Source organism: Myotis myotis, unplaced genomic scaffold (assembly GCF_014108235.1).
Source record: "Myotis myotis isolate mMyoMyo1 unplaced genomic scaffold, mMyoMyo1.p scaffold_m19_p_2, whole genome shotgun sequence".
In the NCBI taxonomy this organism is placed as follows: domain Eukaryota; kingdom Metazoa; phylum Chordata; class Mammalia; order Chiroptera; family Vespertilionidae; genus Myotis; species Myotis myotis.
In genome coordinates this window covers 75,114,787-75,141,472 of record NW_023416324.1, presented here as the reverse complement: position 1 = coordinate 75,141,472, position 26,686 = coordinate 75,114,787, and the positions used below count along the sequence as shown (strand labels likewise).

The 26,686-nt window shown below is 42.7% G+C and overlaps 1 protein-coding gene and 1 non-coding gene across 2 annotated transcripts; both read left to right on the top strand.

Annotated features, from left to right (window-relative positions):
- The first annotated feature begins 876 nt into the window (after positions 1–876).
- On the top strand, positions 877–7,445 carry SOX4 (SRY-box transcription factor 4). Its single transcript, XM_036349699.1, has one exon. It carries the CDS (start codon positions 1,709–1,711, stop codon positions 3,107–3,109), a length of 1,401 nt encoding a protein of 466 aa, XP_036205592.1. The 5' UTR covers positions 877–1,708; the 3' UTR covers positions 3,110–7,445.
- Positions 7,446–24,119: 16,674 nt separating this feature from the next.
- LOC118677769 lies at positions 24,120–24,255 on the top strand. The gene has a single exon (XR_004974500.1). It is a non-coding gene; the product is annotated as a U4 spliceosomal RNA (small nuclear RNA).
- Positions 24,256–26,686: the final 2,431 nt, after the last annotated feature.

Below are 26,686 nucleotides of genomic sequence, written 5' to 3'. Positions count from 1 at the left end.
CAATAGATTCCCATCCTTTACTCGCCATTATCATCCTATAAACCTATGGAATGTCTCCCATTGAACTAATTATAGCACACTGCCTAGTGTGTTCCAATGGAAAGCTCCTCTGTTTGGGCTATCTAGGATCTATAGGTGTTTAAATCATTAAATAACCCGTTTGGTTAAGAGAGCAAGTAATTACTGCAGAAATTCCTCTTTTTTTGCCATCCACAAACAGCACAAAAAATTACTCTGAAGGGACTTACACAATACATCAACATCTGTGCTGTACCTAGAGTTAAAATAATTGTGATGACAGGTGTCTAGGTACCACTTTCTTAATGGTTTTCAATATCCATTGATTTACTGTTGTAGCTTTCCCTCCCCCTTTTACATCGCTGGCTTTATGAAGGGGCCTAGGAACAGATTTTGCACTAGAGACTGATTCTTTATTCCAATCGTGAAAAGAACTAATAAAAATAATCACTTGGCTTTTAAGCAGAAAGCTTCCATTTACAGTATTTCACCCTTACCCCCACCCCACTCCAAGCCCCTTGTTATCTAACATAATGGTTAGAATACATTTCCTCTCTCCCTTTAATAATTTCATGCATTAACATCCTCTTCACACACACACACACACTCACGCCCGCACACATGCGCGCGCGCGCGAACACACACACACACACACACACACACACACAGCAAAAGGAAAAAAGAGGCAGCAGAAATCTCAGCTGTACTTCTCTAGCCCTTTTAAAAAGTTTGCTCTGTAAATTGGAATGAGGTCAGATTTGGAGCTTCTCATTGCACGCGGAGATTATTATTGCATCGGGTTCCAAGCCAATGGGAAGCCCGGGGGAGGGGCTTGGCACGAGGAAGCGTTGGTTACAGCAGCTGATTGGCCCGGGCCAAGACTGTGAAAGGATAAAGAGGCGCGAGGCGGAATTGGGGTCTGCTCTAAGCTGCAGCAAGAGAAACAGTGTGTGAGGGGAAGAGGCCGGATTCGCTCCAGGGTCTCTAGTTCTTGCACGCTCTTTAAGAGTCTGCACTGGAGGAACTCTACCATTACCAGCTCCCTTCTTGCAGAAGGGAGGGGAAAACATACATTTATTCATGCCAGTCTGTTGCATGAAGGCTTTTTGGCTTCCTACCTTGCAACAAAATAATTACACAAACTCCTTAGTGCCGATTCCGCCCACAGAGTCCTGGAGCCAGTCTCTTTTGCTTTGCATTGTAAGAAAGGCACTAAGTGATACAGACGATGTCGCTTTCCTGAGCTCCCGAGAGCGCTAGTGAACTGGAATCAACTGCTTCAGGGGAAGAGGAAAAAAAAAAAAAAGACTTGCCTGGGAGGCGGCGAGAAACTTGCCTTGGAAGCTTCAGCAACCAGCCTTCAAGAAACTCCGCTCCACTTTAGCACGGTCTCCAGACTCGGAGCCAAGAGACAGAGCAAACTGCGGCGCGGTGAGAGAGAGAAAGAGGGAGGGAGAGACTCACCAGCCTGGGAACTATAACTCCTCTGCACGAGGCGCAGGACTCCTTCCCCTCCGCTTTGGGAGACTTTCCTCTCGCCCACCTTCCGCCCCGACCGGGAGTGGAGGGGCCCGCTCGGCCGCCGCGAGCGTCCTCCCGCTCGGCGTGCGCTCGGCCGGGAGGGCCCGGCGATCGTGCTGCCGCCGCCGCGAGGCTGTGAGCGCGCGTGGGCGCTCGCCGAGCCGGGGCCATGGTGCAGCAGACGAACAACGCCGAGAACACGGAAGCGCTGCTGGCCGGCGAGAGCTCGGACTCGGGCGCCGGCCTCGAGCTGGGCATCGCCTCGTCCCCCACGCCCGGCTCCACCGCTTCCACGGGCGGCAAGGCCGACGACCCGAGCTGGTGCAAGACGCCCAGCGGGCACATCAAGCGGCCCATGAACGCCTTCATGGTGTGGTCGCAGATCGAGAGGCGCAAGATCATGGAACAGTCGCCCGACATGCACAACGCCGAGATCTCCAAGCGGCTGGGCAAACGCTGGAAGCTGCTCAAAGACACCGACAAGATTCCTTTCATTCGGGAGGCGGAGCGGCTGCGCCTCAAGCACATGGCTGACTACCCCGACTACAAGTACCGGCCCAGGAAGAAGGTGAAGTCCGGCAACGCCAACGCCAGCTCCTCGGCCGCCGCCGCCTCCAAGCCGGGGGAGAAGGGCGATAAGGTCGGTGGCAGCGGCGGGGGCGGCCACGGGGGCGGCGGCGGGAGCAGCAGCAGCGCGGGGGGCGGAGGCGGCGGCGCGAGCGGCGGCGGCGCCAACTCCAAACCGGCGCAGAAAAAGAGCTGTGGCTCCAAGGTGGCGGGCGGCGGGGGCAGCAAGCCGCACGCCAAGCTCATCCTGACGGGCGGCGGCGGCGGGAAAGCGGCGGCCGCCTCCTCCTTCGCCGCGGAGCAGGCGGGGGCTGCCGCCCTGCTGCCCCTGGGCGCCGCGGCCGCCGACCACCACTCGCTGTACAAGGCGCGGACTCCCGGCGCCGCGGCCTCTGCGGCGGCCTCGGCCCCCGCCTCGCTCGCCGCCGCGGGCAAGCCCCCGGCCGAGAAGAAGGTGAAGCGGGTCTACCTGTTCGGCGGTCTGAGCGCGGCGGCGGCGTCGCCCGCGGGCGTGGGCGCGGCCGCCGATCCCAGCGACCCCCTGGGCCTGTACGAGGAGGGGGGCCCGGGCTGCCCGCCCGACGGCCCGAGCCTCAGCGGCCGCAGCAGCGCCGCCTCGTCGCCCGCCGCCGGCCGCTCGCCCGCCGATCACCGCGGCTACGCCAGCCTGCGCGCCGCCTCGCCCGCGCCGTCCAGCGCGCCCTCGCACGCGTCCTCGTCGGCTTCGTCCCACTCCTCGTCGGCCTCCTCCGCGGGCTCCTCGGCCTCCGACGACGAGTTCGAGGACGACCTGCTCGACCTGAACCCCAGCTCAAACTTTGAGAGCATGTCCCTGGGCAGTTTCAGCTCGTCGTCGGCGCTGGACCGGGACCTGGACTTCACCCTGGAGCCGGGCTCGGGATCGCACTTCGAGTTCCCGGACTACTGCACGCCCGAGGTCAGCGAGATGATCTCGGGGGACTGGCTCGAGTCCAGCATCTCCAACCTGGTCTTCACCTACTAACGGCGCGCGCTGGAGAGGTGGGCCGGGGTGACCGAGGGAGAAAAGGTGGACAGGGAGAGTAGAAAGAAGAAAAGTGGAGGGAAACCAGAAAAAGGAAAAAAAAGAAAAAAAAAAGAAGAAGAATTAGAAGTGATGAGCGCGGCCGGTTTGCCCGCCTCGGGGTCGCCGAAGAGGAGCGCGCACGGCGATTGGGGACCCACGCTCCCATCCCCCACCCCTCCGGGGACGCGGTGGAGCCGAGGGAGACGGGCCACCTTTTATTGTTGTTGTTGATGTTGTTGTGATGGCAAAAAAAAAAAGCTCCTTTGAATGTCCTCCCCTTTGCGTGAAGAGACACCCCCATCCCATCCCCCCCCCGGGCTTCCGGACTCGTCTGCGCCTCTGAGAAGCCGAGTTGGGAATTGTCTGGAGACTGGAGGAATCTCGCCCCTCTCTCTTCGCCCCGTTAGTGATTTTATTTTTTGTCGTTTTGTTTCTTGATCAAGAGAGGAGTGGGGGGGAGGGGGGAATAAAAATATCCAGCGCGCCTCTGGGGACTTTGTCCTTAGCACTCCGCGCCCCCCCCCCAACCCCCACTTTTCCTGAAGAAGACAAGGCGCGGGGAGGCGAGTTTGACCGATGGCAGATGTTTGGGGGCCGCGCTGGCTCCAGAGCCAGGACTGAGACTCCATGCTGGCCAATGCCCGTCTTTTTTCCTCTTTTTTTTTTTTTTCTTTTTTTTTTTTTTGCCCCCCTTGCTCCTGCAGCCGGAGGAGATGGGAGTGACCGGCGCTCGGAAATGACCCGAGAACCTGGTTGGAAGAAGCAGGGGCGGGGGCGACCAGGACAAGAACTGGAAAGGGGCGCGTAACAAACTGAGACGGATTTGCACGTTGGGGAGAAGGCGGCGGCGGCTCCGGGGCCCCCCGCCTTCCACGTGGATGAAACCAGCGAGGGGACCTCCCGCGCCCGCGGGAGGAGAGGCGACTGTTGGCTGCGGTCCCGGGCAGTGGAGGGCGAGTGGTTTCGGGGGGGGAAAAAGGTTTTTTTCTTCTCTTAATTGGAATCGTGATGGTGTTGGATTATTTCACTGGTGGGGTTACTATAGCATGTTCTCCTGTCTATCTTTTAAAGATTTCTGTATGAGACTGTTGAGCAGTTTTTGAAATAGTGTAGGATAATATAAAAAGCAGATAGATGGCGCTCTGTTTGATTCCTACAACAAAATTATCACCAGCTTTTTTTCATTCTTAACTGTTTAAAGGATTCAAACGCAACTCAAATCTGTGCTGGACTTTTAAAAAAAACAATTCAGGACCAAATTTTTTCTCAGTGTGTATGTGTTTATTCCTTCTAGGTGTAAATGAGAAGACGTGTTTTTTTTTCCCCTCACCGATGCTCCATCCTCGTATTTCTTTTTCTTGTAAATGTAATCAGATGCCATTTTATATGTGGACGTATTTATACTGGCCAAACATTTTTTTTCTTATTTTTGTCCCTTTTTTTTCTTTCTTATTTTACTTATTCCTTCCTTTTTCTATTTTTTTTCTTTCGTTCTTTCTTTTTTTCCTTTTTTTCTTTTTTGTAGTTGTTGTTACCCACGCCATTTTACGTCTCCTTCACTGAAGGGCTAGAGTTTTAACTTTTAATTTTTTATATTTAAATGTAGACTTTTGACACTTTTAAAAAACAAAAAAAGACAAGAGAGATGAAAACGTTTGATTATTTTCTCAGTGTATTTTTGTAAAAAATATATAAAGGGGGTGTTAATCGGTGTAAATCGCTGTTTGGATTTCCTGATTTTATAATAGGGCGGCTGGTTAATATCTCACAGTTTTAAAAAAATCAGCCCCTAATTTCTCCATGTTTACACTTCAATCTGCAGGCTTCTTAAAGTGACAGTATCCCTTAACCTGCCACCAGTATTCACCCCTCCACCCCAGTCTTATGAAAAGGGGAGGAGAATTAGCCAAACACTGTATGCTTTTAAGAAAAACACATTTTTTAAACAGAATACTGTTCTGTGCAAAGGCTTTAAAACTGGTGCATTTACAGCAAAAAGGGATCCTGTAGCTTTAATTTGTAAACCACATCTTTTTTGCACTTTTTTTATAAGCAAAAACGTGCCGTTTAAACCACTGGATCTATCTAAATGCCGATTTGAGTTCGCGACACTATGTACTGCGTTTTTCATTCTTGTATTTGACTATTTAATCCTTTCTACTTGTCGCTAAATATAATTGTTTTAGTCTTATGGCATGATGATAGCATATGTGTTCAGGTTTATAGCTGTTGTGTTTAAAGATTGAAAAAAGTGGAAAACATCTTTGTACATTTAAGTCTGTATTATAATAAGCAAAAAGATTGTGTGTATGTATGTTTAATATAACATGACAGGCACTAGGACGTCTGCCTTTTAAGGCAGTTCCGTTAAGGGTTTTTGTTTTTAACCTTTTTTTTTTTTTTTTGCCATCCATCCTGTGCAATATGCCGTGTAGAATATTTGTCTTAAAATTTTAAGGCCACAAAAACAATGTTTGGGGGGAAAGAAAAAAATCATGCCAGCTAATCATGTCAAGTTCACTGCCTGTCAGATTGTTGATATATACCTTCTGTAAATAACTTTTTTTGAGAAGGAAATAAAATCAGCTGGAACTGAACCCTAAATCTTGACTTTTGTCATTATTATGCCTGAAGCCTAAGATTAGGAGCGCCCTACAGTGTGTGGAAACTTCACCATCTGCCTTAGCATTGAAACCAGTGAGCCTCTCCGAAAGGAGACTGTTAAATGCCATCTTATTGAGGAATAAATATTTAGTTCCTCTGGGCCAAATGTGGCAGGCCTTGACCCTGAAATGATGGCATCGGCTGAATATGTGTCAACTCTACACGCTTTCTAGGAATTTTCTGAGTTTGCCACATTTTTTAAATCGCCCTTTGTCTTGAAATTTTAAAAGGGGGGAGGGGCAACGTGGACCGAATTCTTTAAAGACAAAACTGGCTGGCTGATCTTTTCTTAACTTTTATGTTCCTAAAGCTGCTTTTCTCCTTGACTTGCCCATGGTCACCACCTAGCAGGGCTAGAATTATTTTCCTCAGATTAAGAACAAACAAGCCTGTTAAATTATTAATATATTGTGGAGGAGAAAGCCATTACCAATTAAGAAATGTGAAAGTTGAATGATTTTTTCCCCCTCAAAAGCAGGAAGGTTCATGTGGTGCTAAAATCTCCATTTTTGTGTCAAGCCCAACATGGTTGTTAATGTAAGTGAAATGCAGCCATAAGGACGACCTGGGAGAAGCTGGCTCCCTGAGGGCAAGGAGGCGAGCTCTCCCCCTCTGAATTTGTGAATAGCACACACTGAGCTAGTGGAGACTTACACTTTTTATAAGCATCAGGCCCACCAGTATTATTGAGACATGCATGCCTTGGATGTCCTGAGGCTCATTAGTATTTGGTTTGGAATCTGCAACTTAACTAAGTAACACTATTATTTATTTTGAGGGTTAACAATTGCCATTCACAAAACCCCTCTTCATTTTCCAAATGTTTGTTAATTAAAAATGTGTGCTTTATATTTCTTATAATTTTTCAGCACTGGAGAGGAGGGGTTAAAAGGTGTCTTTGGAAATAACCCTTTAGTCATCCAGGATTGCTTATAGGTAAGGGAGTGTCTATCCTGGATTGCCCAGCTAGAAGACATTTTTGGAGCCTGTGGTCCAAAACAAACAACTTTTTGGGGTCAATGAAAAGCAATTTCCCCCTCCAAAATAATAGAATTGCCGTGTTTCAATATAATTTCACCTTTTAAAGATCATTATAGCTACTAATTTCCAAATTTTTCTTTTGCGTACTTGCTAATATATTTCGTTTTAATTGTATTTGTGTTTTGCAATTGTAGTATCTTGTTGTTTTTCAAAGACCTTAAAACAACATGGTGTCTTAAGTCTCTTCAAAGATCTTTGCAAAAGGAGAAAGAACTCTTCTATAAAGTGCTTCAATTTATTTTTGTTCATTGTACTGATAGTATGATTGTTTTTTCAGATCTAGGTATCAAAACCTTGACATAAATAAGCCTATATGAAGTATATTTTATTTTGTAAGGTTCTCTTGCTAGAACTATGTTTATTTTCCCATTGACTTTCCATGTAAGGGTGGATGCTTTAAATATTTTCTTTAATGATTTTGATAATGTTGCTTTAAAAATAAAAGCTTAAATGTGCGTGTCTGTCCTAGGAGGTGACAGAGTAAATGTAAGAAACATTTTTGTACTTTTCTTCCTCTGAATCAATTTTCATTCATAAGAGATACTCACGTGTTAGGTGGTACAAGGCATAATAAACCTGAGAAACCAAACAGTTTAGTATGACTTTTTCTTTCAGATAATTTGGATCAATAGAAAAGAACAAATTTCAGATTCTCTTTTAAGAATATCAACCCATTTTTCTTTAAGGACGTTGCTTCTGGCCCTGTGCACCATCAGAGTTGCTTACGCAAGGTTTGTCGATTCCTAATTGAATACCTATAAGTGCCAAGCAAAAAATAAAGAGCATGTAAGCGGATGTGGAGGGCTTCCTTGATTTGTGCTCACTGTGGGGGTGGGGTACTAGAGGCATTAAAGGATTCTGGAGAAAACGAGAGAAAGCAAGGGATTAGGAAGTAGACATCAACATTTGTGAGTACTGTATTTCCTGTGTTTATAGAGTGCTCATGAATTAGAAAACACAGTTTGGGTAATGCTATGGGTCAGAATGTTTAATCATAAATTTAAAATAATTTAAGGCTCCCAAGGAGGCATTTGGAAAGATCTAGATTAAAAAAAAAAAAATTACCTAAGAATCTGCTAGGAATTCAAATCTATTTTATCCATTTGGATGGTTTTTCTCTAGTGGAATTAACATAAGGCCCTTTTTTTCTCCTTTAAGGCCTACACAATACCTTCCTAACCCATGTTAATGTTTGTTGACCCATACCCTTTTAATTCATTCTGAAAAATTATCTCCATATGCATTTCTGTATCTCTGCTCTGGCTATCATTTGAAAGCTAAAGTGGAGGGTTTCTTGGGGAGAGAAGCATCTCCAGGCATATGGGTGGAGTCAGACTCTGCTAAAAATCTACTAGATTCCCCTTTGCACAAAATTCACATGCTGCCTGCCATTTAAAGCCCTGCACACAATAATTTTAGTCCATCTTCCCAGTTCTCCAAATTCTAATATAGCCAAAGTGGTCTCTCTCATGAGACTGGAATTCTTAGAGGACAGGAACTAGGCCTTAAATACTCTTATTTCCCCAAATTTGCCTTCCCTGTTGCCTTGCATATAATGAATGTTTAATTCTTATTTGTTGACTTTATTGTTTCAAAGAGCTTTCAAACATACTTTTGCATATTATGCTGCCGGTGTTATCTTAGCTGTGGTATTATCTTTTCTAGTTGGAAAGTGTCTCTTAGACCAACTAGCTGTGAAGGATGTTGGTAAAATTTCTTAGCCTCTTTAAGCCTCAGTGTTCTAAAATGTTAAATGGAAATAATGCTTCCTAACATGGAAAGCTATTGTGAGACTCGAGTGAAATTACACATGGAGAATACCTGGCCTACTGCCTGGCCTACTGTATGGGCCCATGAAATACTGGTTCCTTACCTCATGGATTGTTGCAAAAAGCCTCGCACAGTGGAAGCAAAGGGGAATTTAGTGTACAAGCCTCGCACAGTGGAAGCAACATAAAAGCTACTTAGTTCTGAACAATAAGTCCCTAGAATCTGTGTCTCCCAGTCTGGAACATGAACTCTTGCATCAATTACCTAGAGATTTTTTTTAGCAGCAAAGTTTATGAAGATTATCACAGACTCTGGGGGTGAGGCCCTAAGAAGCCCCTTCCCCATGTATTTCCAGTGCTCACTGAAGGGGGAGAATCACTGCCCACTGACCCTGCCCAGTTCTGTAACTGATCTGAGGTCACAAGGTCAGAAGTGAGAGAAAAATGCACTGGAAACCATTCTCTTGAGCCCTAGTAGGGATTTGCAGAAATAGATGTCTTCACTCCCCAAATAGAGATACTGATTTAACCAAAGCCTTAGGCCCATAGGCCAGGATTGCCAGTCCTCACTTCCCTCGGCCCCCCCACTTCCTATCCATTTCCCAAGGATGCCCTTATGTATAAGTGGTTAACTTGGTTGAAATGTACATATATACCTATATGTATATCTTCCAGTTCAACAAATGTATTCTAACATAAAAGATGAAGTCAGGCACCAGCTTTGGAAGTGAGTAGAACTTCTGCTTGTTGTTCAAGAGACATCCCAGCACGTGAGAAAACTGGAAATGATTCAGAGGAGCACATTCAACCTTTATTGGGAGGGCTACAACCGACCCATTACATCCTAATGAGAGTGACCGTTAGCTACAGTTAACTTGAAGGGTTTTATGGTTTCCTGCATGTGTTGTTTTCCTTCTCAATGCTAAAAAGAAGAAGAAAAAAAGGCTCACATCGCCAAACGGCATTTCCCAGGAGGCTGTTTGGCCAGGCTGCTGCGTTTTGGTTTGTGTCTTAGTTAGCAAGGCACCTCCGTGTGTATGTGTCAGTGGGTACAGGTGATGATAAATTTAGCCCATTTTATTTTCTTCTGACAGTTTCAGTTCAGGGCAATTGGTGTATGGAGTGCTGCCAAACAGGCCAGGCCTCAGTCAAGTCAGGGCAAGAAGCTGCATGTAGGGCCTTCTTTTACCCTGCAGACGTTTTGTTTAAAGACAAAGTTGCAACTCATTTGTGCACCAGTACACAAACTTGCTTTGCATCACACAAAAGACATTCAAATGATATTCCATTTGCGGGTTGGGTTTTTTGTTTTTTGTGTGTGTGGTGGTTTTTTTTTACCTTTTAAGGGTGGTACTTAAGAAACAAATGAAGTATCATCATTTACTTAGGCTGTTGGTTCCTTAGATTTTTTTCCCCACAAATATGTAATTCTTTGGACTAGTTCTTAAACATATAATAAATGTGCAATTTCCTGACACAACAGGCAGTTGAAAGGCAGTAGGCAAACGAAAACACTTTATCTTTAGTTGGCTCTCTGGGCAGTGAATGCCCAGCAGTGTAGTGTGATGATTGGCTAAAGTGTATGGTGCCTGTAACTGCTTTTAGAAGAGCTGAGCTGCCAGGCCCTGTTTAACGATCAATTAGCTCCCCTTGTATGTGTGGTTAATTGTCACTTTCTTACCAGTGCTTGTCCTAACTTCCCCAGCTCCAAACACCTAAAACCTGTGAAAACAGTCTCTTCTGGAATGCCTGACCTTCGGTCTCAGCCTCTGCTTTTTCCTTCCCCTTTCCCACACTCTCAATGTGGGCCTTTTATCTCTCTTGTTTGCCAATCCCCAGAGACTTTGAATAATTTATCTGAAGTTCCTGGGATCCTGTGGGATTGTAGTCTCCGAACACATTATACTTTGTTCCTCACTTGGCAGAGTAGGTCCAGAAGTCTGTTTTTGAAAGAGGAGTGTAAGTACATTTGGGAATTTGCTAACAGTTTTTATTTAATTTTTGGGTGAGCACCCAATGAATCCAAAAGTTGGAGCAAAAACAAGGAAAAACAAAACAAAAAACCCTGGGGGGAGGGGGGAGGGGGGAAAGGTGTTGCTGAAGGTGAAAAGTACTTTGCATTTCTCAAATAGTGTCGCCCAAGGCCTTTTCCCAAATAGTGTCTTTCAAGATTATTGCTAGGTGTTCTGTGGACAAGTATCTTGTTCAAGTAAATTAAAGAAGTGCTGGTTAAGAAGATTTTCCATTTTTATTGTAATAACAATGCATTTTCCTACATCTCTGCTTAAACATGTGAGCGTTTTTCTTGAGTAGTTCCTAGATGTGGAATTGCTGGGTCCTGGTGTTATAGATGAAGGCTTGTGACAGCTTTTCCACCCTGGAGCTGGTTAGGTGTAAAATGTGGGGGGAAATTAGCCACAGGTCTAAATGAACTAAGATTAAAAATTAAACGAAACTTTGAAATAATCATTTTACACACACACACACACCCCCAGCCCACCCCAAGAGTGTAAATAGATATTAGCATGTCAATGGGGACATCTGCAAATCATTCTGAGATGATTATCTTATCCCAAGTCTCTGCTTACATACATGAGTTAAAAAACGGCAATTGCAGAAATAGCCTTGACCCCTACATGGTGACAAAGCATATAGGGATTTTAACACTACTGAAATGAACTTGAGGACAGAGATCAATTGTCTTTGGTCTTGTTCTTTTTTCATCAGAACTCACCAGGCTCTTCTCATTACTTGTTATTGGCTTTACTAGTGTTAGGCTATGTGATTGCAAGAAACAGACTCATGGAAGTAAACTGAAATCAAGGGGCTTTATTGCAAAGAAACACATGACTATAAGGGACCTAGAAATTTCATGAGAGCCCTGGGAGAAATATAATTAAAAATCCAAAACTCTAGTGGTTGCCTAATTTAGCATCAAGACCATGTAGGTATTAATATTGATCATGTATTCACTTGGTTTTCCTATGTGTCTTGACTTTCTCCCAATACCAAATTCTTGAATTTTTTCTCCAGATTTTATTCTTCAAATTCCCTTTTACAATAGCATTTTGCATGCCCTGTTACCTCACCAGTCATGAGTCAGGCATTACATTGGCTGCTTCTGTGTCACCTGCCTACTTCTGGATCAGTCATTGAGTATTTACCCACTGATTAGCTGAGTATATTCTTAAGTCCCATCTCTCTTTTTTTGCATTTGCTCCTGAGGCCTGAAAGCTTTTGCACTTCCTCTTAACATTCTTTGGCCTCAGGGTGTAAGCTCAAGGGCCAAGGAACATCTACCCTTCCTCACCCACCATACATAATATCCTTACTTAAAACAGTTTGGTTTCTTTCTATTTAATATAACAACTTTTTTTTCCTGTAGCCATAATTTTGGCACTAAGGTCTAGAGATAGAAACAGCAGTGGTTAAGCATACCACACTCTAAAGAGAGTGCCCAATATCAGGGGCCAGACAAAAACCCCAACTCCAATCCAGAGTAAAATTGACCCTAACATAATCAGTTCCACCCTCTAATCCCACCCCACCTACCCCCTCCCTTGCCCAAATCCAAATGAGCAGACAACTGGGAAAGGATGGAAGACCGTCAGAGTCCTGAAATATCCTTGAGGGGAGCAGCACATCCTCACCCCATTCTGAAGTGAAGTGGTGGTAAAGTTCTGAGGCTTCTCCCAGAGAGGAGGGTTGCTCTTAAGAAGGGAGATTGGCATTCTATTTGGTCACCTGCTTAGGCAGTTGAGTTGTTCTGCTGGAGAGGGAGAGAGAGAAAAGGGAAGAGGATAAACTCTCCTTCCTTCCTGATTCCGGGATGAGATGCCTAGAGCTGCTAAACCCATTAATTTGGTCTTGCGATCACAGAGCCTCAGAAGGCTAGCAATGACCAGTTCTATGCACTGGAGAACAATGATTGGAAGTGGCCAGAAAGTTATGGAATCATACTGCAATGTCATTCGATGCATTATTTTTTTCCTGCTCCACTATATTCTATTGGTGGAATATCCTTGTACCAAATGGCAAAATGTATTTTGGGCTGAACATAAGGCTGCTTTAGATATAAGAGAGAGAGTCCATTATCTAGTCATCATAAAGTCCAAGATTCACTACTCTTTCCTTTAGGCAGATGTGCTCAAAGAAAATCCACACACAAACACACAACCTGAACAATTCCTCTTTTATCTATTTTACATTAAAATTTCTGCTTAAAAATATGAAAAAACAAACAAAAAACACTACTGTTTTAGGGTATGTTCATAGAGTCACTGAGCTCTCCACCTCCCACAGTGCCGGTACCTGTGGGAGTTTTAAAGCACCCTGGAGCAGAAGTGGCTCAGCCCAGAGACCAAAGGTGAGTTTGGTTTGCTGATGGGATCTTGCCTAATGGAGAAGTTGCCGATGCAGCCAAATGAACAATGCACGGAACTTCCTCTGCAGGAACCCTGGCATTGTCACATAACCCAGTCAAGCCAGTAACTACCAGTCCTCTACCAGCAGAGACAGATATTTCTCTGTTTCTCTGGGAATATGGAAGTCCTGTTGGGAGTGCAATGCACCTTATTCATGATGATGGCCTTCCTCCCATTCCCATCTCCACTGGTATCAAAGGAGACTGCTGTGGGAGAGAAACCATCACAGATTTCAGTAACACGACAGATGGAGGATGGTGGCCTTGACCCACTTGTATTTGTTTTAAATGCAAATGTGTTGTCAATGTTTAAAATTGTAAATTATCTGAACAGGAAGTGCGGGTGTTTCACAATCAAGGGAATGCATGCAGTGGGTCAGTCCGAGGTCATCATTCTTCTACGATGTCTGCTGGATGAAAAGTGTCTGCTGAAGAATAGCATAACATTTTAAACTTTTTAGATTACAAAAAACACTTTAGAGGCCTTTTGACCCTTTCTCTCGATGGATCCTACCAAATCCCCCTTCACCTAACCCTGGAAAGCAGTCCATACTCCCACATTAACCATTATGATAAAAACTGTAAATAAAACTCCCGTCTCCTCAAAACAAAATGAAATCCAGTGTCTTTCCTTTAGGACTACTGTTAAAGAGGTGTTAGAAGAACACTAATAGGCTTGAAGCTTTTTAATTAGATGATCCTCAGTTTCTTAGACATATTTACATTTTTTATATATTCTTATTGATTTCAGAGAGGGAGAGAGAGATAGAAACATCAATGATGAGAGAGAACCATTGATCGGCTGCCTCCTGCACAACCCCCACTGGGGATCGAGCCTGCAACCTGGGCAACCTGGTCATGTGTCCTTGACCAGAATTGAACCCCGGACCCTTCAGTCCACAGGCTGATGCTCTATCCACTGAGTCAAACCAGCTAGGGTGACATATTTACATTTTAAAAGGAAGATACTAGTTAAGTTCAATAAAGCCATTCATTTATAGAAGTTCTGCTGAAGAGAGGGAGAGAGAGAAAAAAGGGAAGAGCAGTAATTTGACCTAATGAAGTAAAAACCTTTAGGAAATGTGGGGGGAGAATTCTTTAGCTGCAGGTTAGCATTTGGTCGCCATTTTGGCAGGCTAACTGGTAGTTGGCCTTGGGAATCTGCAGGAGGAGCAATTCCTCTAAGTTGTTTCAACTTCTCCCAAATAATTCCTCTTCCCCTTCCAAACCCACATGTTCTCTAAAAGTGGGAGGGTATTAAGGGCAGTGTTCAAAAGTTGCAGGTTCCAATGCCTATTACTAACAAAACCGGCTTAAAGAGCTTCTCCATAGCCCACAAGCATTTTATGAATGAAACCTAGCCCCACATATTTAGGGAGTAGAGAAATCCAAGGTATTCCCATTTCCTCCATGGCCATTTATAAAAAGACCTTTGCAAGTGGGGACTGCCTATTGCTTTTTCCATTTTGCTACCATGAACAGAGGCCTTAAAAACCGTGGGACATTTAAAAATAAGCCTGAGGAAAGATAACTGAAGCTATTTATTTCTAGTCCCCCCTGTCCTAAGTGGATGGAGCTTACTGTGGTTCTCTAACCTGCACACTCTCACCATACAGTCAGGGGAGGCCCTCTTCCTGAACACGCACTTCCTGCCCCTGGGTTCCTGGTTGGCTCAGTCCCAGCGGAGAGAGCTCTTTTCTTTCTATCTCTGTGCCATCTCTGATTCAAGTTGGTCCATCTGGAAGTAATATTACCCAAGCGTTTATACCCGAGCCTGGCTTTCCACAAGTGACTGCATGTTTCCTGAAACCATCTATTGGCAGCTGTTACATAGGCATTTTCTGCCTTTTAGATACCTATAATTACACCAATTATGCCAATCATTGATGTTTAGAAAGGATTTAAAATTTTACACTCCCAGAAGAGTCTATCAGAAAGCAGCATCTGAGGAAGAGGGACACCCCACAGAGGGTCCTATTTGGCCATCCAAATTGCTGCTGAGTCCCTTAAATTGAGCATCAGCAGTCCGTAAGGCTTCTTATGAGCCTATATGTCTTAGGCAAATTAATTTTGTCACTGGAATAAAATTCTGTTTGGTTAAGGACCACAGAACTCCATCTAACTTTTATTTTCAAAGGAAAAAACAATGGGTCCAAGTTAATGAAATTAGGTTTTTGACCTCAAATCCTCTGAACCATAACATGAGGAGAAGTTGGCACTCCCCTTGTCCCAGGCTCCACCTTTAGATATAATAAAAGGCAGGACCAGGATCATCTAGCCAGCGTGCTGACCCAGAGAGCAAAGAGCCATCCTCAGCTCCAGGCTCAGCCATATCTGAGCCTGAGGCAAAAGGAAAAATGGATTAATACTGATTCTGTCTTTATTTAAAATTTTGAAACTTTGTTCATCTTGGATTTTTTTTTTTTGCATTAAATTTCATTTGAAAGTTTTTATTTATTTATTTATTTATTTATTTTATTTTTAAATAAGCAGCTCTTTAATAGTTATGCAAACATATTCCAGATGTGAAGTGTTTATCATTCATTTACAAGTGCAGTCTGTTACGCCAATAACTGTTACTTGACCTGTTGTATAAAGTAAATAATGCATGAGAATTAGTCCTGAAATAGTTCCTTGAATTTGTTTCCAATCCAGTGAATTAAAAAAAACACAACTGTGAATGGTATAAAGACGTAAAAATCATATTGTGATAAAATCAATTGCAAAAATAGAGAATCCAGATCCTACCCAGATAATTTAAGAACTCAGCAGTTTTCCTCAATTTAAACGTGAGCCCACAGAGAAAATATTAAAGATGTCTTTCAGCTCTTGGTTTCATTGATTTTCTGTATTGTTTTTTTGGTCTCTATGTCATTTATTTCTGCTCTAATCTTTATTATCTCCTTCCTTCTGCTCACTCTGGGGTTTTCTTGTTGCTCTCTTTCTAATTCTTTGAGTTGTAGAGTTAGATGATTTACTACCATTTTTTCTTGTTTGTTGAGATAGGCCTGTAGAGCTATAAACTTCCCTCTCAGGACTGCTTTCATTGTGTCCCATAGGTTTTGGATTGTTGTGTTTTCATTGTCATTAGTTTCCAGGATGTTTCGAATTTCTTCTTTGATTTCATTGGTAACCCAATCAATATTTAATAGCATGCTATTCAGCTTCCAGGTGTTTGAGTATTTTGGGTTGTTTTTATTGTAGTTTATTTCTAATATTATGCCATCGTGGTCTGCGAAGACGCTTTTTATGATTTCAATTTTCTTGAATTTGGGGATACTTTGCTTGTGACCCAATATATGGTCTATTTTTGAATATGTCCCATGAGCACTTGAGAAGAACGTATATTCCCTGGCTTTGGGGTGAAGTTTTCTGAAGATGTCTATTAAGTCCATCTGATCTAGTGAGTCATTTAGGATTGCTGTATCTTTGCTGATTGTTTGTCTATAGGACTTATCCAGTGCTGTTAGTGGTGTATTAAAGTCCCCTACTATGATTGTATTGTTGTCGATCTCTCCTTTGATATCTTCCAAGAGTTTTTTTATGAATTTGGGTGCTCCTGCATTGGGTGCATATATGTTTACCAGGGTTATATCTTCTTGTTGTATTGATCCCTTTAGTATTATGAAGTGGCCTTCCTTATCTCTTGTTATGGCCTTCACTTTGAGGTCTATTTTGTCCGATATAAGTATTGCTACCCCAGCTTTCTTTTCCTTTCCATTTGCCTGAAAGATATTTTTCCATCCTTTCACTTTCAGTCTGTGTGAGTCCCTTCTAATGAGGTGGGTTTCTTGTAGACAGCAGATGTATGGGTCATGTTTTTTTATCCATTCAGCCACTCGATGTCTTTTGTTTGGAGCATTTAGTCCGTTTACGTTTAAAGTTATTATTGAAAGGTACTTGTTTGTAGGCATTTCTGTTTTTGTGTGGCTGTTTTCTTTCTGAGCTTTTTATTTCTTATTTTTATACCAGTCCCTTTAGCATTCCTTGCATTGCTGGCTTGGTGGTGATAAACTCCCTTAGCCTTTTTTTATCTGTGAAGCTTCTTATTTCCCCTTCAAGTTTGAATGATAGCCTTGCTGGATAGAGTATTCTTGGATTCAGTCCTTTGCTTTGCATCACTTTGTAAATTTCCGTCCATTCTTTTCTGGCCTGATGTGTTTCTGTTGAGAAATCATTTGACAATCTAATGGGAGATCCCTTGTATGTAACTTTCCGTCTCTCTCTTGCAGCCTGTAAGATTCTCTCTTTGTCCTGAACATTTGCCATGGTAATTATGATGTGTCTTGGTGTGGGTCTTTTCGGGTTCACCTTGTTTGGGACTCTCTGGGCTTGTGTGACTTTTTTCTTCCCCACCTCAGGGAAGTTTTCTGATATTATTTCTTCTAATAGGTTTTCTAATCCTTGTTCATCCTTCTGTTGATCTGGTACCCCTATTATTCGTATGCTGTTTCGTTTCATGTTGTCCCAAAGCTCCCTTAGGCTCTCCTCCTGTCTTTTCATTTTTTTCTCCAATTGCAGTTCAATTTGGGTGTGTTTTGCTTCCTTGTCTTCTAATTCACTAATTCGGTCCTCCGCTTCACCCAGTCTACTGTTGATACTTTCAATGGAGTTTTTCATTGCAGCTATATCACTCTTCATTTCTTCTTGGGTCTTACTTAAGTTGTTGATTTTTTCATCTGTTTCTTCTAGCTTCTTCCATATGTTATCGATTTTTTCATCTGTTTCGTCTTGCTTCTTGCAGAGGTTGTCGATTTTTTTCCTCCATCCGGTTTATGCACTCTAGGACCCTTATTCTGAATTCTTTATCTGTCATGTTGCATGCCTCTGTATTACTTAGCTGCTTTTCTGGAGAGTCCTCCTTCTCTTTCCTTTGGGGGTTTCTTTGTCTACCCATGTTTGATCTCACTGACATATCTGGACGTTGAGTCGTTCAGTGGCTGCTCCCTTGGTGGCAGTGACTCCTTGGTCTGTGGTTGCTCTTCGGGCGGTTGCGGTAGCAGCTGCTCTTCAGTTGGCAGCAGCTCCTCTGGTGGGTGCTGTTCACAGCTGTGGTGGGTCTTCTGGCTGGTGGGGCGAGGTTTCACGTACAGCTGCTGTTCCTCAGCAGAGGGTGTGGTGCTCAGGAGGTTGCTGTTGCTTGGATCTGCTGCGTTGATTTAAAGGCACAAAATACAACACAACAAGGCACCACGTACCAGGCACTATACACAAATATATTCACGATATTAATAACCCCAAATAAAGGTGACCACCTGAATTAAGAGAATTAGGGGATAAGGAAGAAGGAAGAGAAAAAGATAAAAGAGAAAAAAGAAAAGAAAAGTAGGGACCAAAAAAAGGAGTGCAAAAATGAAATTGGGAAAAAGGAGGGGGGAAAATAAAAGCGAGATAAGAAAAGAAAAGGAAAAAAAAGAGCGAAAAGAGAGAATGAAGTGGAAGAGGGGAAGAGACTTTTTTATATGAGGAGAATACTCCTATAGAACAGCCATTAATCCTAACAAATTCCAGCAACAGCTCCCTGGAGATGAATGCAAACTAGAAACAACCAATAATATAACGATGAAAATAGAATGGAGAACACTAATCCCAAAATAAAATAAAGAGAAAATAAAATGGCACTTTAAAAAAAAATGGTAAAATGGTAGCAGTAATAATACTGGTTAAAAATAAGAAGGTAGTAATTAAAAGGGTAAAATCAGGTGATGGAAAAAAGAAGAGAAAAAAAAAGAAGAAAAGAAAAAATAAATAAAATAAATAAAATAAAAAAAAATTGGTTTCTTAGTTAAAAGGTGAAAAAAGAAAAAAAAAATATTGCAGTAGTGAAGGTCCTTCGGTTCTTCTATTCTTCAGTGTGGCTCGCCTTAGACCTGCCAGGTATTCAGGAGGGTGTTGAGTTTCCCTGCGATACACTGTTCCTCTGTGTTGTAAACCACAGTCCTTATTTTAAAGCAAGCCGCATTTGTTTCCCAGACTGCCTTATTTTGTGTTAAGCAAAGAGTCAGTTTGTGGGTCAGCCTCTGGGTGGCAGTGTTCTGGGGTTGGCCTCTGAGGCTATAGGGCCTCTCTGTCCAGTGGGAGTTCACTGCCCAGAGCTGGCTGCGTAATAGTTACCAGTGCTGTGTTGTTGCTGGGATTGAAAATCCCTCTATAGGCCAGACCCTGTTAACTCCCAGGGACTGATCAGGGTATTTTAATCCTTGATCTCCTACAGGGTGGAATCTGGGTGTGGCTGTGCTCCTTGCCTGGGGGCTGGGGGGAGGAGTCTCACTCTCCGGAGAGAATGGCTGCCCTAGTCCTGGGCTCAGGGGTGTCTCAGCACTCAATTCGTTGCCACCTCTCCCGGCCCCCCTTCTCTCCTCAGACTCTCCCCAGATTCCACTCCTCCACACCCTCTTCCTCTCTTCAGCACAGGTGAGTGTCTGTATCCGAAATGTCCCATGAACAGGATTCAGTGAAAACAAACAAACAAATGCCGGCCGCGGAAACGGGGAAGGCTTGGTTTCTGTAAGCTTCTTCTCTTACCCGGACTGCCTGCCATTTGAAAGTTTTTATTTAAGATATTACTTATCTTGTCCTGGCAGGTATGGCTCAGTTGGTTGAAGTGCCATCCTGTACATCAAAAGGTGGCAGGTTTGATTCTCAGTCAGGGCACATGCCTAGGTTGCCAGGTTATCCACAGTCTGGGTGTGGGAGGCAACAACCCATTGATATTTCTCTCTCACATCAATGTTTCCTTCTCTCTCTCTCTCTCTCTCTCTCTCTCTCTCTCTCTCTCTCACACACACACACACACACACACACACACACACACACACCTCTGCCTTCTCTCTAAAATTGATGAAAAAAAATTTTTTAAAGATATTATTTATCTTGATTACTGAGACTTTTGGCTACCCTTAAATTTTATGCCTTATGAGTGCTTCACTCTCTCCCTGGCCCTGGGTTCCTTAGGGCTGATTTGGTGTGATTTTTGCTGGGTTAGTGACTGGTCCACACATCTGAGTCCTCATAAATATGCCTGCATTTTATATATATATATATGTATGCCATTTGCCCAGCAAGCAGCTGGGCAGAATTTAACTTTTTAGTGAGTTCTTGAGACATTAAAACAATTACATATGCTTAATTGTTAGTGTGTCTAAGGGTTGTTTAAGGTGCTTGTTTAAACCATGGATATATAGTCCTCATGCCCAGAAATGTGGATTTACTATGCCAAGATGGAATTTTGATCTCTGCATGTTTGCGTTTTTACATAAAAATATGTTTCTGATGCAGGTACTTGACAAGCCACACTTGGAATATCTATGACAAATATGTTTAAAAGCCTCTGTTTCAGGGCATTTATATTATTTTATAATATATAAATGGTATGCCGAAACCGGTTTGGCTCAGTGGATAGAGCGTCGGCCTGCGGACTGAAAGGTCCCGGGTTCGATTCCGGTCAAGGGCATGTACCTGGGTTGCGGGCATATCCCCAGTGGGAGATGTGCAGGAGGCAGCTGATCGATGTTTCTCTCTCATCGATGTTTCTGACTCTCTATCTCTCTCCCTTCCTCTCTGTAAAAAATCAATAAAATATATTTAAAAAAAAAATATATATATATATATATATATATATAAATGGTAATATTTTGTGGGTGTGCCCTGATCCACGAGGGACAAAGGGTTTGTTGGAGAATGGCAGCTGCCTACGGAATCACCACAATAAAAGTAACAATAACAAAGTTAACTTTCCAAGCCAATCCTATAAGGAACCAAGACCCCAAACCAGAAACTTCTGTTACAGTAGACTGGTGGCAATCTCCAGCAGGTAGGACTTACTGATAATCCAGCAGACATTAAATAAAACAACACATGTGTAAGCACATGATAGCTAAGAAGCAGCTCATAAATGCAAGGAGTCATTGTTATTACATTCACTCAGTGTTATCAGAGACACTTGAGACTTTCCACAGAACATTACAAATCCCCATCTAGCCAAAATTTTTAAATTTAATAGGATTATCTCCTAATGGAAAGCTTTAGCGGTATTTCTCAAATTGAGTTCTGAGGACCACCTATTTATTATGCAATCCACAAATGATCAGGTGACTTTTCCTGAAAAAAAAAAACGGTATCTGGCTCTCCTTACAAAGGCTTCTTCATAGCCTCAGGCCCTTGTGAAAAGTTGCAGTTTTATCTGAATCAAGGTGGGAGGAACTCAGTATCAGAAGCTAACTCTCACAGTTAGTATGGGCCGGTTCTGTGCATGCACATGGGTCATCTTCTGCACCCAGTTCTCACAGAATGGCAGGGACTTCATCCAAAATCAACACCAGCAGAATCTGCACTCAGAAAGTAGGACACCAGAAACAGTCCTTACCCACTACACTATAGCTAGCGCTAGCAGTGCTAGGGGCCTTGGTCCTGTGAGTTTAAGTGCCTTTCTCTTCTGGGTAATATATTCCCAACCAGTTTATCAACACTTCTTCCCTGGACACTGTTTCAGGTGACCCGTCCATCTTAGTTCTCTGTTAGCTATTTCATATTTGTGAAGGGCCTTTGAAGATGGAGGACCTCATCACTCAGAATAAAACGTAGAGGTTCTGGAAGTCCCACATCTTCCTAAAGATGCCCATCTTCTTGGAGATGGGTCACTCCGCTGCTGGTTTAGAGCTTCTACCCTGCACGATATGGGCTTTCTCTGATGTGCCTGACAAGCCTCAACATCCTTATCTGATGCAGAGGGACCCACCATTTATCCCACTAGAATTTTATTTTGTATTGCTTTTGCCCAGAGTAGAACAATTTTGATTGTATTTCTTCAGTGGTGCACAAGCATTGACTTCTCCAACTCAGCTCCATTTTACTGGCCCATACTGGCTGTGGGTGAGGCCCTGCTCTGTGTTTGGGAGTCTTTGTTATCTTTCTGAAACAAGACTGGCCCAAGGCAGCTGGTTAGGCAAGTCCTACAGTGAGGGAGAAGGAACAAAATGCTTCTGTGAAAGGCAGGCAGCAGAAGAGGTTTCCATAACCTACTGCATGGGGTGCAGTAGAGAGCGAGGAGGCTTCTAGTTCTGATAATTTCTGTTTTTCTTCTTCAGCAGATGGAGATCTTTCCAGAATCCTGACTTTTTTCTTTTTTGAGGGGGTGGGAAGCAGGGAGTGCATTGGCCAGGGAGTGACAGGTATGGGGGAGGATAGAAAGAGAGCCAAGTCTGGGAATAATCAGAAAGCTGTGGATGGATTTTTTATTTTATGTTTGAAGGTTAAGAGGGTGAAGTTCAAAGGCAAATCTAGTTTCTCTGCCCACATTCTCTACATGCACACACACACACACAGACACTCACTCACTCACTCAATCCCTTATGTCATTCTGTTCCTGTTGCATTGCTAAAGAGGAAGGTGATATTTTGAAAGATATTTGATCCAGCTAATGGAAGAGGAAGAAATCAGGGAGATGAGATCAGAAGGATTTCTGGGAAAGAAAGTGTGAAACACAAGGGACAAAAGAGTGAGTCATCAGGCCAGAAGCAATTCTCAGTGCTGCCCAATTTGGGGGGTGGGGTGAGGGGATATTTGTAATTTCTAAATTGGTTAACAGTTACCTGTTTTTCTGCATTAGGGAGATGGGAGTGGTGTATTTATTTATGTATTTAGCTCTGACAATAATCATGTGTGTGGAGTGAGGTAAGGTATTATTATATTTGGGCTTAAGCATCTGAACTGAGCCTTTGAAAAAAATATATCTGCTTGATCATGAAAAGGAAAAACAAAGGGAAAATAAGGTGGCAAACACTGGTTTACGTTTTCCCTTGTTGCAGATCCCTCTCCCACTCTTGTGGCTGAAAATGGAAGGTACTTCATTCACAGCCTCTTTTGTGGCCAGGGATGGCCATGTGTCCCACTAGATGACCTAAGGAAAAGGCAGCAGGACAGGAGGGAGGATGTCTGAGAATGATTTTCCTGCCAGATCATGGGCGAGAGGCCTCTGATGAGTGCCTGTTCCTGTTTCCTTCCTGTTTGGAGCAGCTGCAGTGGCTTATCCTGTGGCCATGAGGGAAAGCTCAAGAGAATCATGGCAATGCTGACCCAAAGCCATGACGTGGTGAACTCTGGACCAATTCAAGACCAGCACGGCTGACATTGTTACATGAAGAAAACAAACGCACATTGACCAAGCCACTTGTAGTCAGGTGGGCTATTGCTTGCAAACAAAATCTTACCCAATAGAGATGGAGAAGACCATTTTCACTTGCAAATGAAATTAATTTGAAAGTATTACCACCATTAATGGCATCAACAATGATATTTATTAAGGATTTTAAATATTTGTGCTTTATATATATTGTTTAAATTAATACTGCCCTTTGAGATAGATATTATTATCTCTATTTTTTTAAAATCCTCACCTAAGAATATTTTTCCATTGATTATTTTTTTTAGAGAGAGTGGAAAGGAGGAAGGGAGGGAGGGAGAAAGAGAGACAGAAATATTGATGTGAGAGACATATTGATTAGTTGCCCTTGTACTCTTACCGGGACCAGGTTTGAACCATGCCCTTGACCAGGAATGGAACCCACAACCCTTTGGTGCACAGACTGATGCTCTAACCATTCAGCAACACTGTCCAGGGCTATTATCCCCATTTTATAGATAAGAAAGTAAAGTTCAGATAAGTTAAGTAATTTTCCCCAGGTACAATAAAAAGTAGAACTGAATTTAGGCCATGTATTTCCACAACTGACCCTCTTTTCCATTAGGCATAAGGTGAAAATTTAAAGTATGGCCTTTACAAGTGTCTAACTCTCTAACCCTCTCTCTTCCTCTCTGTGAAAAATCAATAAAATAAAAAAATTTAAAAAATCTTAGGTTTGAAAGACAGAGAATGCCATGTGACTTTGTGAAATGTTTTGCTGATGTCAGAACTCACCTTAAATATTCTTATATACCAGAGTAGTACCCTCTATTAAAACAAAACAAAACACAACAAAAAAAGAGCCTGGCCAGGTAGCTTAGTTGGTTAGGGCTTCGTCCCCATACACCAATGTTGTGGGTTTGGTCTCCAGTCAGGGCCCATACAGGAGGCAACCAAGGAATGCATAAATATCATAATGAGGTTTATCGGAGTCATGCTTATTGCTAATTGAAAACTTTTCCCAATACCCAGCATGACAACTTGAAATATAGTTGGCTTTGGTAATTTTTGACAGTCTCTATGGAGACTGAATTAAAAAAAAAAAATAAGTGGAACAACAAATCAGTGTTTCTCTCTCTCTCTCAAAATCAATTTAAAAAACACCCAGCATGTAGTGACTTTATTAAATTTAGGTTGGTTCCATGTAATTTGCTGAATTAATTTCTCAATAATCTTACCGAAAATCTTAAATTTTCCTGGAGCGTGCTGTAAAGCACTTGGCCTGTGGTTAATATTACTAACTTCCCTTCCCTCTTGAAAAAGAAGGATGTTTTGTTGAAGTCAGAATTTACCTTAAATATAATATTCTTATATACCAGAGTAGTAGCCTCTATTAAAACAAAACAAAATAAGAGCCCTCGCCAGGTAGCTTAGGCCCTTCTGTGCGTGTCGCCATGGTTACTCAAAAATGCCCAAGGATGGTCCTCTGTCATCTGTAAGCCTCTTGGGTCTCTGGGAAGTATTCTCGTGGGGCATCGGAGACTTCACCCTGGGATGACAACAGAGCAAGCTCTCATTAGGTCCCCCATGTGGGGCCTTGGTTGCTCTCAGGCAGCAGGCTCTCCTCTTTCCAGAGTGAAGTCTCCTGATGGCCAAGATGGAAACAAGATGGAAACACAATGGTTCTGAGTTTTCTCTACTAGAGCAAGCAATGGTCCTATCCCTTTCTTCCTGTGCTTCACTGCTGAGCCACAGACATTTTTGCTTTCAAGGATATGCTTCAGAGGCCTTTGTGCATCAAACGCTCTGAACCTGTTTCAGGTGGGTGCCCTTCCCTCATCACCCTTGGCCTTGTCTGTGCTTTCATCTCCAGCTCCTGCCCTTTTAAATCTGAGCACACCGGAGAGCTTTGCACACAGCTTGCTTTTCTTCCTCATTCAAGTTCTAATACTACAATCGCAAATAATTCCAATATTGAGAGTATTCTGTTCTCTTACACTATTTGTCACTTTTACTTGTGCCCATCTTTGACTATTGGAAATCTGCTTTCCTAATCCCTCAGGTGAGTTTGTTGGACTCAATCTAGCTTTCTTTTGTGAGAGCATTATGACTCCATGGGTTTCCTTTCTACCTCCTCTCCAAGTTTTTCGTCATTTCCACGGTACTAAAAGATAATTTCCCTCACAAGAATCAAGTCCAGAAAGAGCATTCAAATTCCCCCTTTAAGAAGAGATCAACCGAAGGACTTGTATACATGTATATAAGCCATACCAATGGACATGGCAACAGGGGGATGGGAGCATGAGTTTGTGTGTGGGGGGGAGGTTGGGGGTTAATGGGGGGGATGAGGACACATTTGTAATACCTTAACTAATAATAAAAAAAAATATATATATATATATATAAATTCCCCCTTTAAATTATAATTTATTCAAATTCCAAAGTAGAAAGGAAATTTCAAAATTAATTGAAATCTCTGAATAAGGAGCAAAATGTATTTATTCTTAATGCAATTCCATATTATCCTCTTTACTAGAGTTAATATGATGTATTTCTCTTGGGGTGTTATAATTTATAATGGTGGGTCAAAAATCATGCACAGTTGTGTTGATTTAATTGAAAGATTTTAAAGTAAGTTTTTTTTTAATTTAAATATTCCCTGGACACAGAGATTTAAAACTTGATGTATCTTTTGCTATTAGTTATAACTGATTCTTTTTAAAATGTCATAACTTAATTGTACGGTGGCCAAAAATCATGTTTATTTTTAACAATCCAAACTTAATTGTTTCCTACTAATTATTATTATTACTTTTTTTTATGAAGCCTGTTTTCAATCCTAATTTTCATCAGAGTAGCTTTTGCTACTTTCGTGTTTGAACAGGCTAGCCTTTTCCAGACTTTTACAACAGATCAGTTTTGACTAAATGATTCATCTAAATGGTGTGGCTAAAACCTCCTTTATTTATTAATAAGTTATAAATGAATAAGTTATAAAGGAAATTCTATCTTAGAGAACCAAATGTAGAATCTTGCAGTACATAATGCACTGTGAATGTGTGTGTTGTATATAAAATCAGTCCTCTTGATTGAAAGGGAACAAACACCCTATTTAAAAATGAGTTTAACCATTAGGGCCACTATCATACCTAACAAGAAGTCGAGGGAGCTGTTCCTGGTTGGCTGAATAGCTTCACAGTGTCATCACAGACACAGGCTCTTTCCTTTTTACTGCTCTGCCATCACTAGACCAAATTAATGGGTTTAGCAGCTCCGGACACCTCGTTCTCACTAAATAACACCCGGGATCAGGCAGAGAGGAGAGTTTCTCCTCTGCCTTTCTCTCTCTCTCTCTCAACCTCCCCCCCCCACACACACACACAGGAAAAACTTCATTCAAACATTTTGCAACACTTTGCACACACACTTAAACACATATTCCACATATTTTTGCCTTATATACATGTATTTACAATATTATTGAAATTTATAAACAGGCTACAATTTAAGTGCTGTCT

Bases quoted from the DNA above. Each gene is read 5' to 3' on its own strand.
- SOX4 (XM_036349699.1), top strand. From the start codon at position 1,709: ATGGTGCAGCAGACGAACAACGCCGAGAACACGGAAGCGCTGCTGGCC.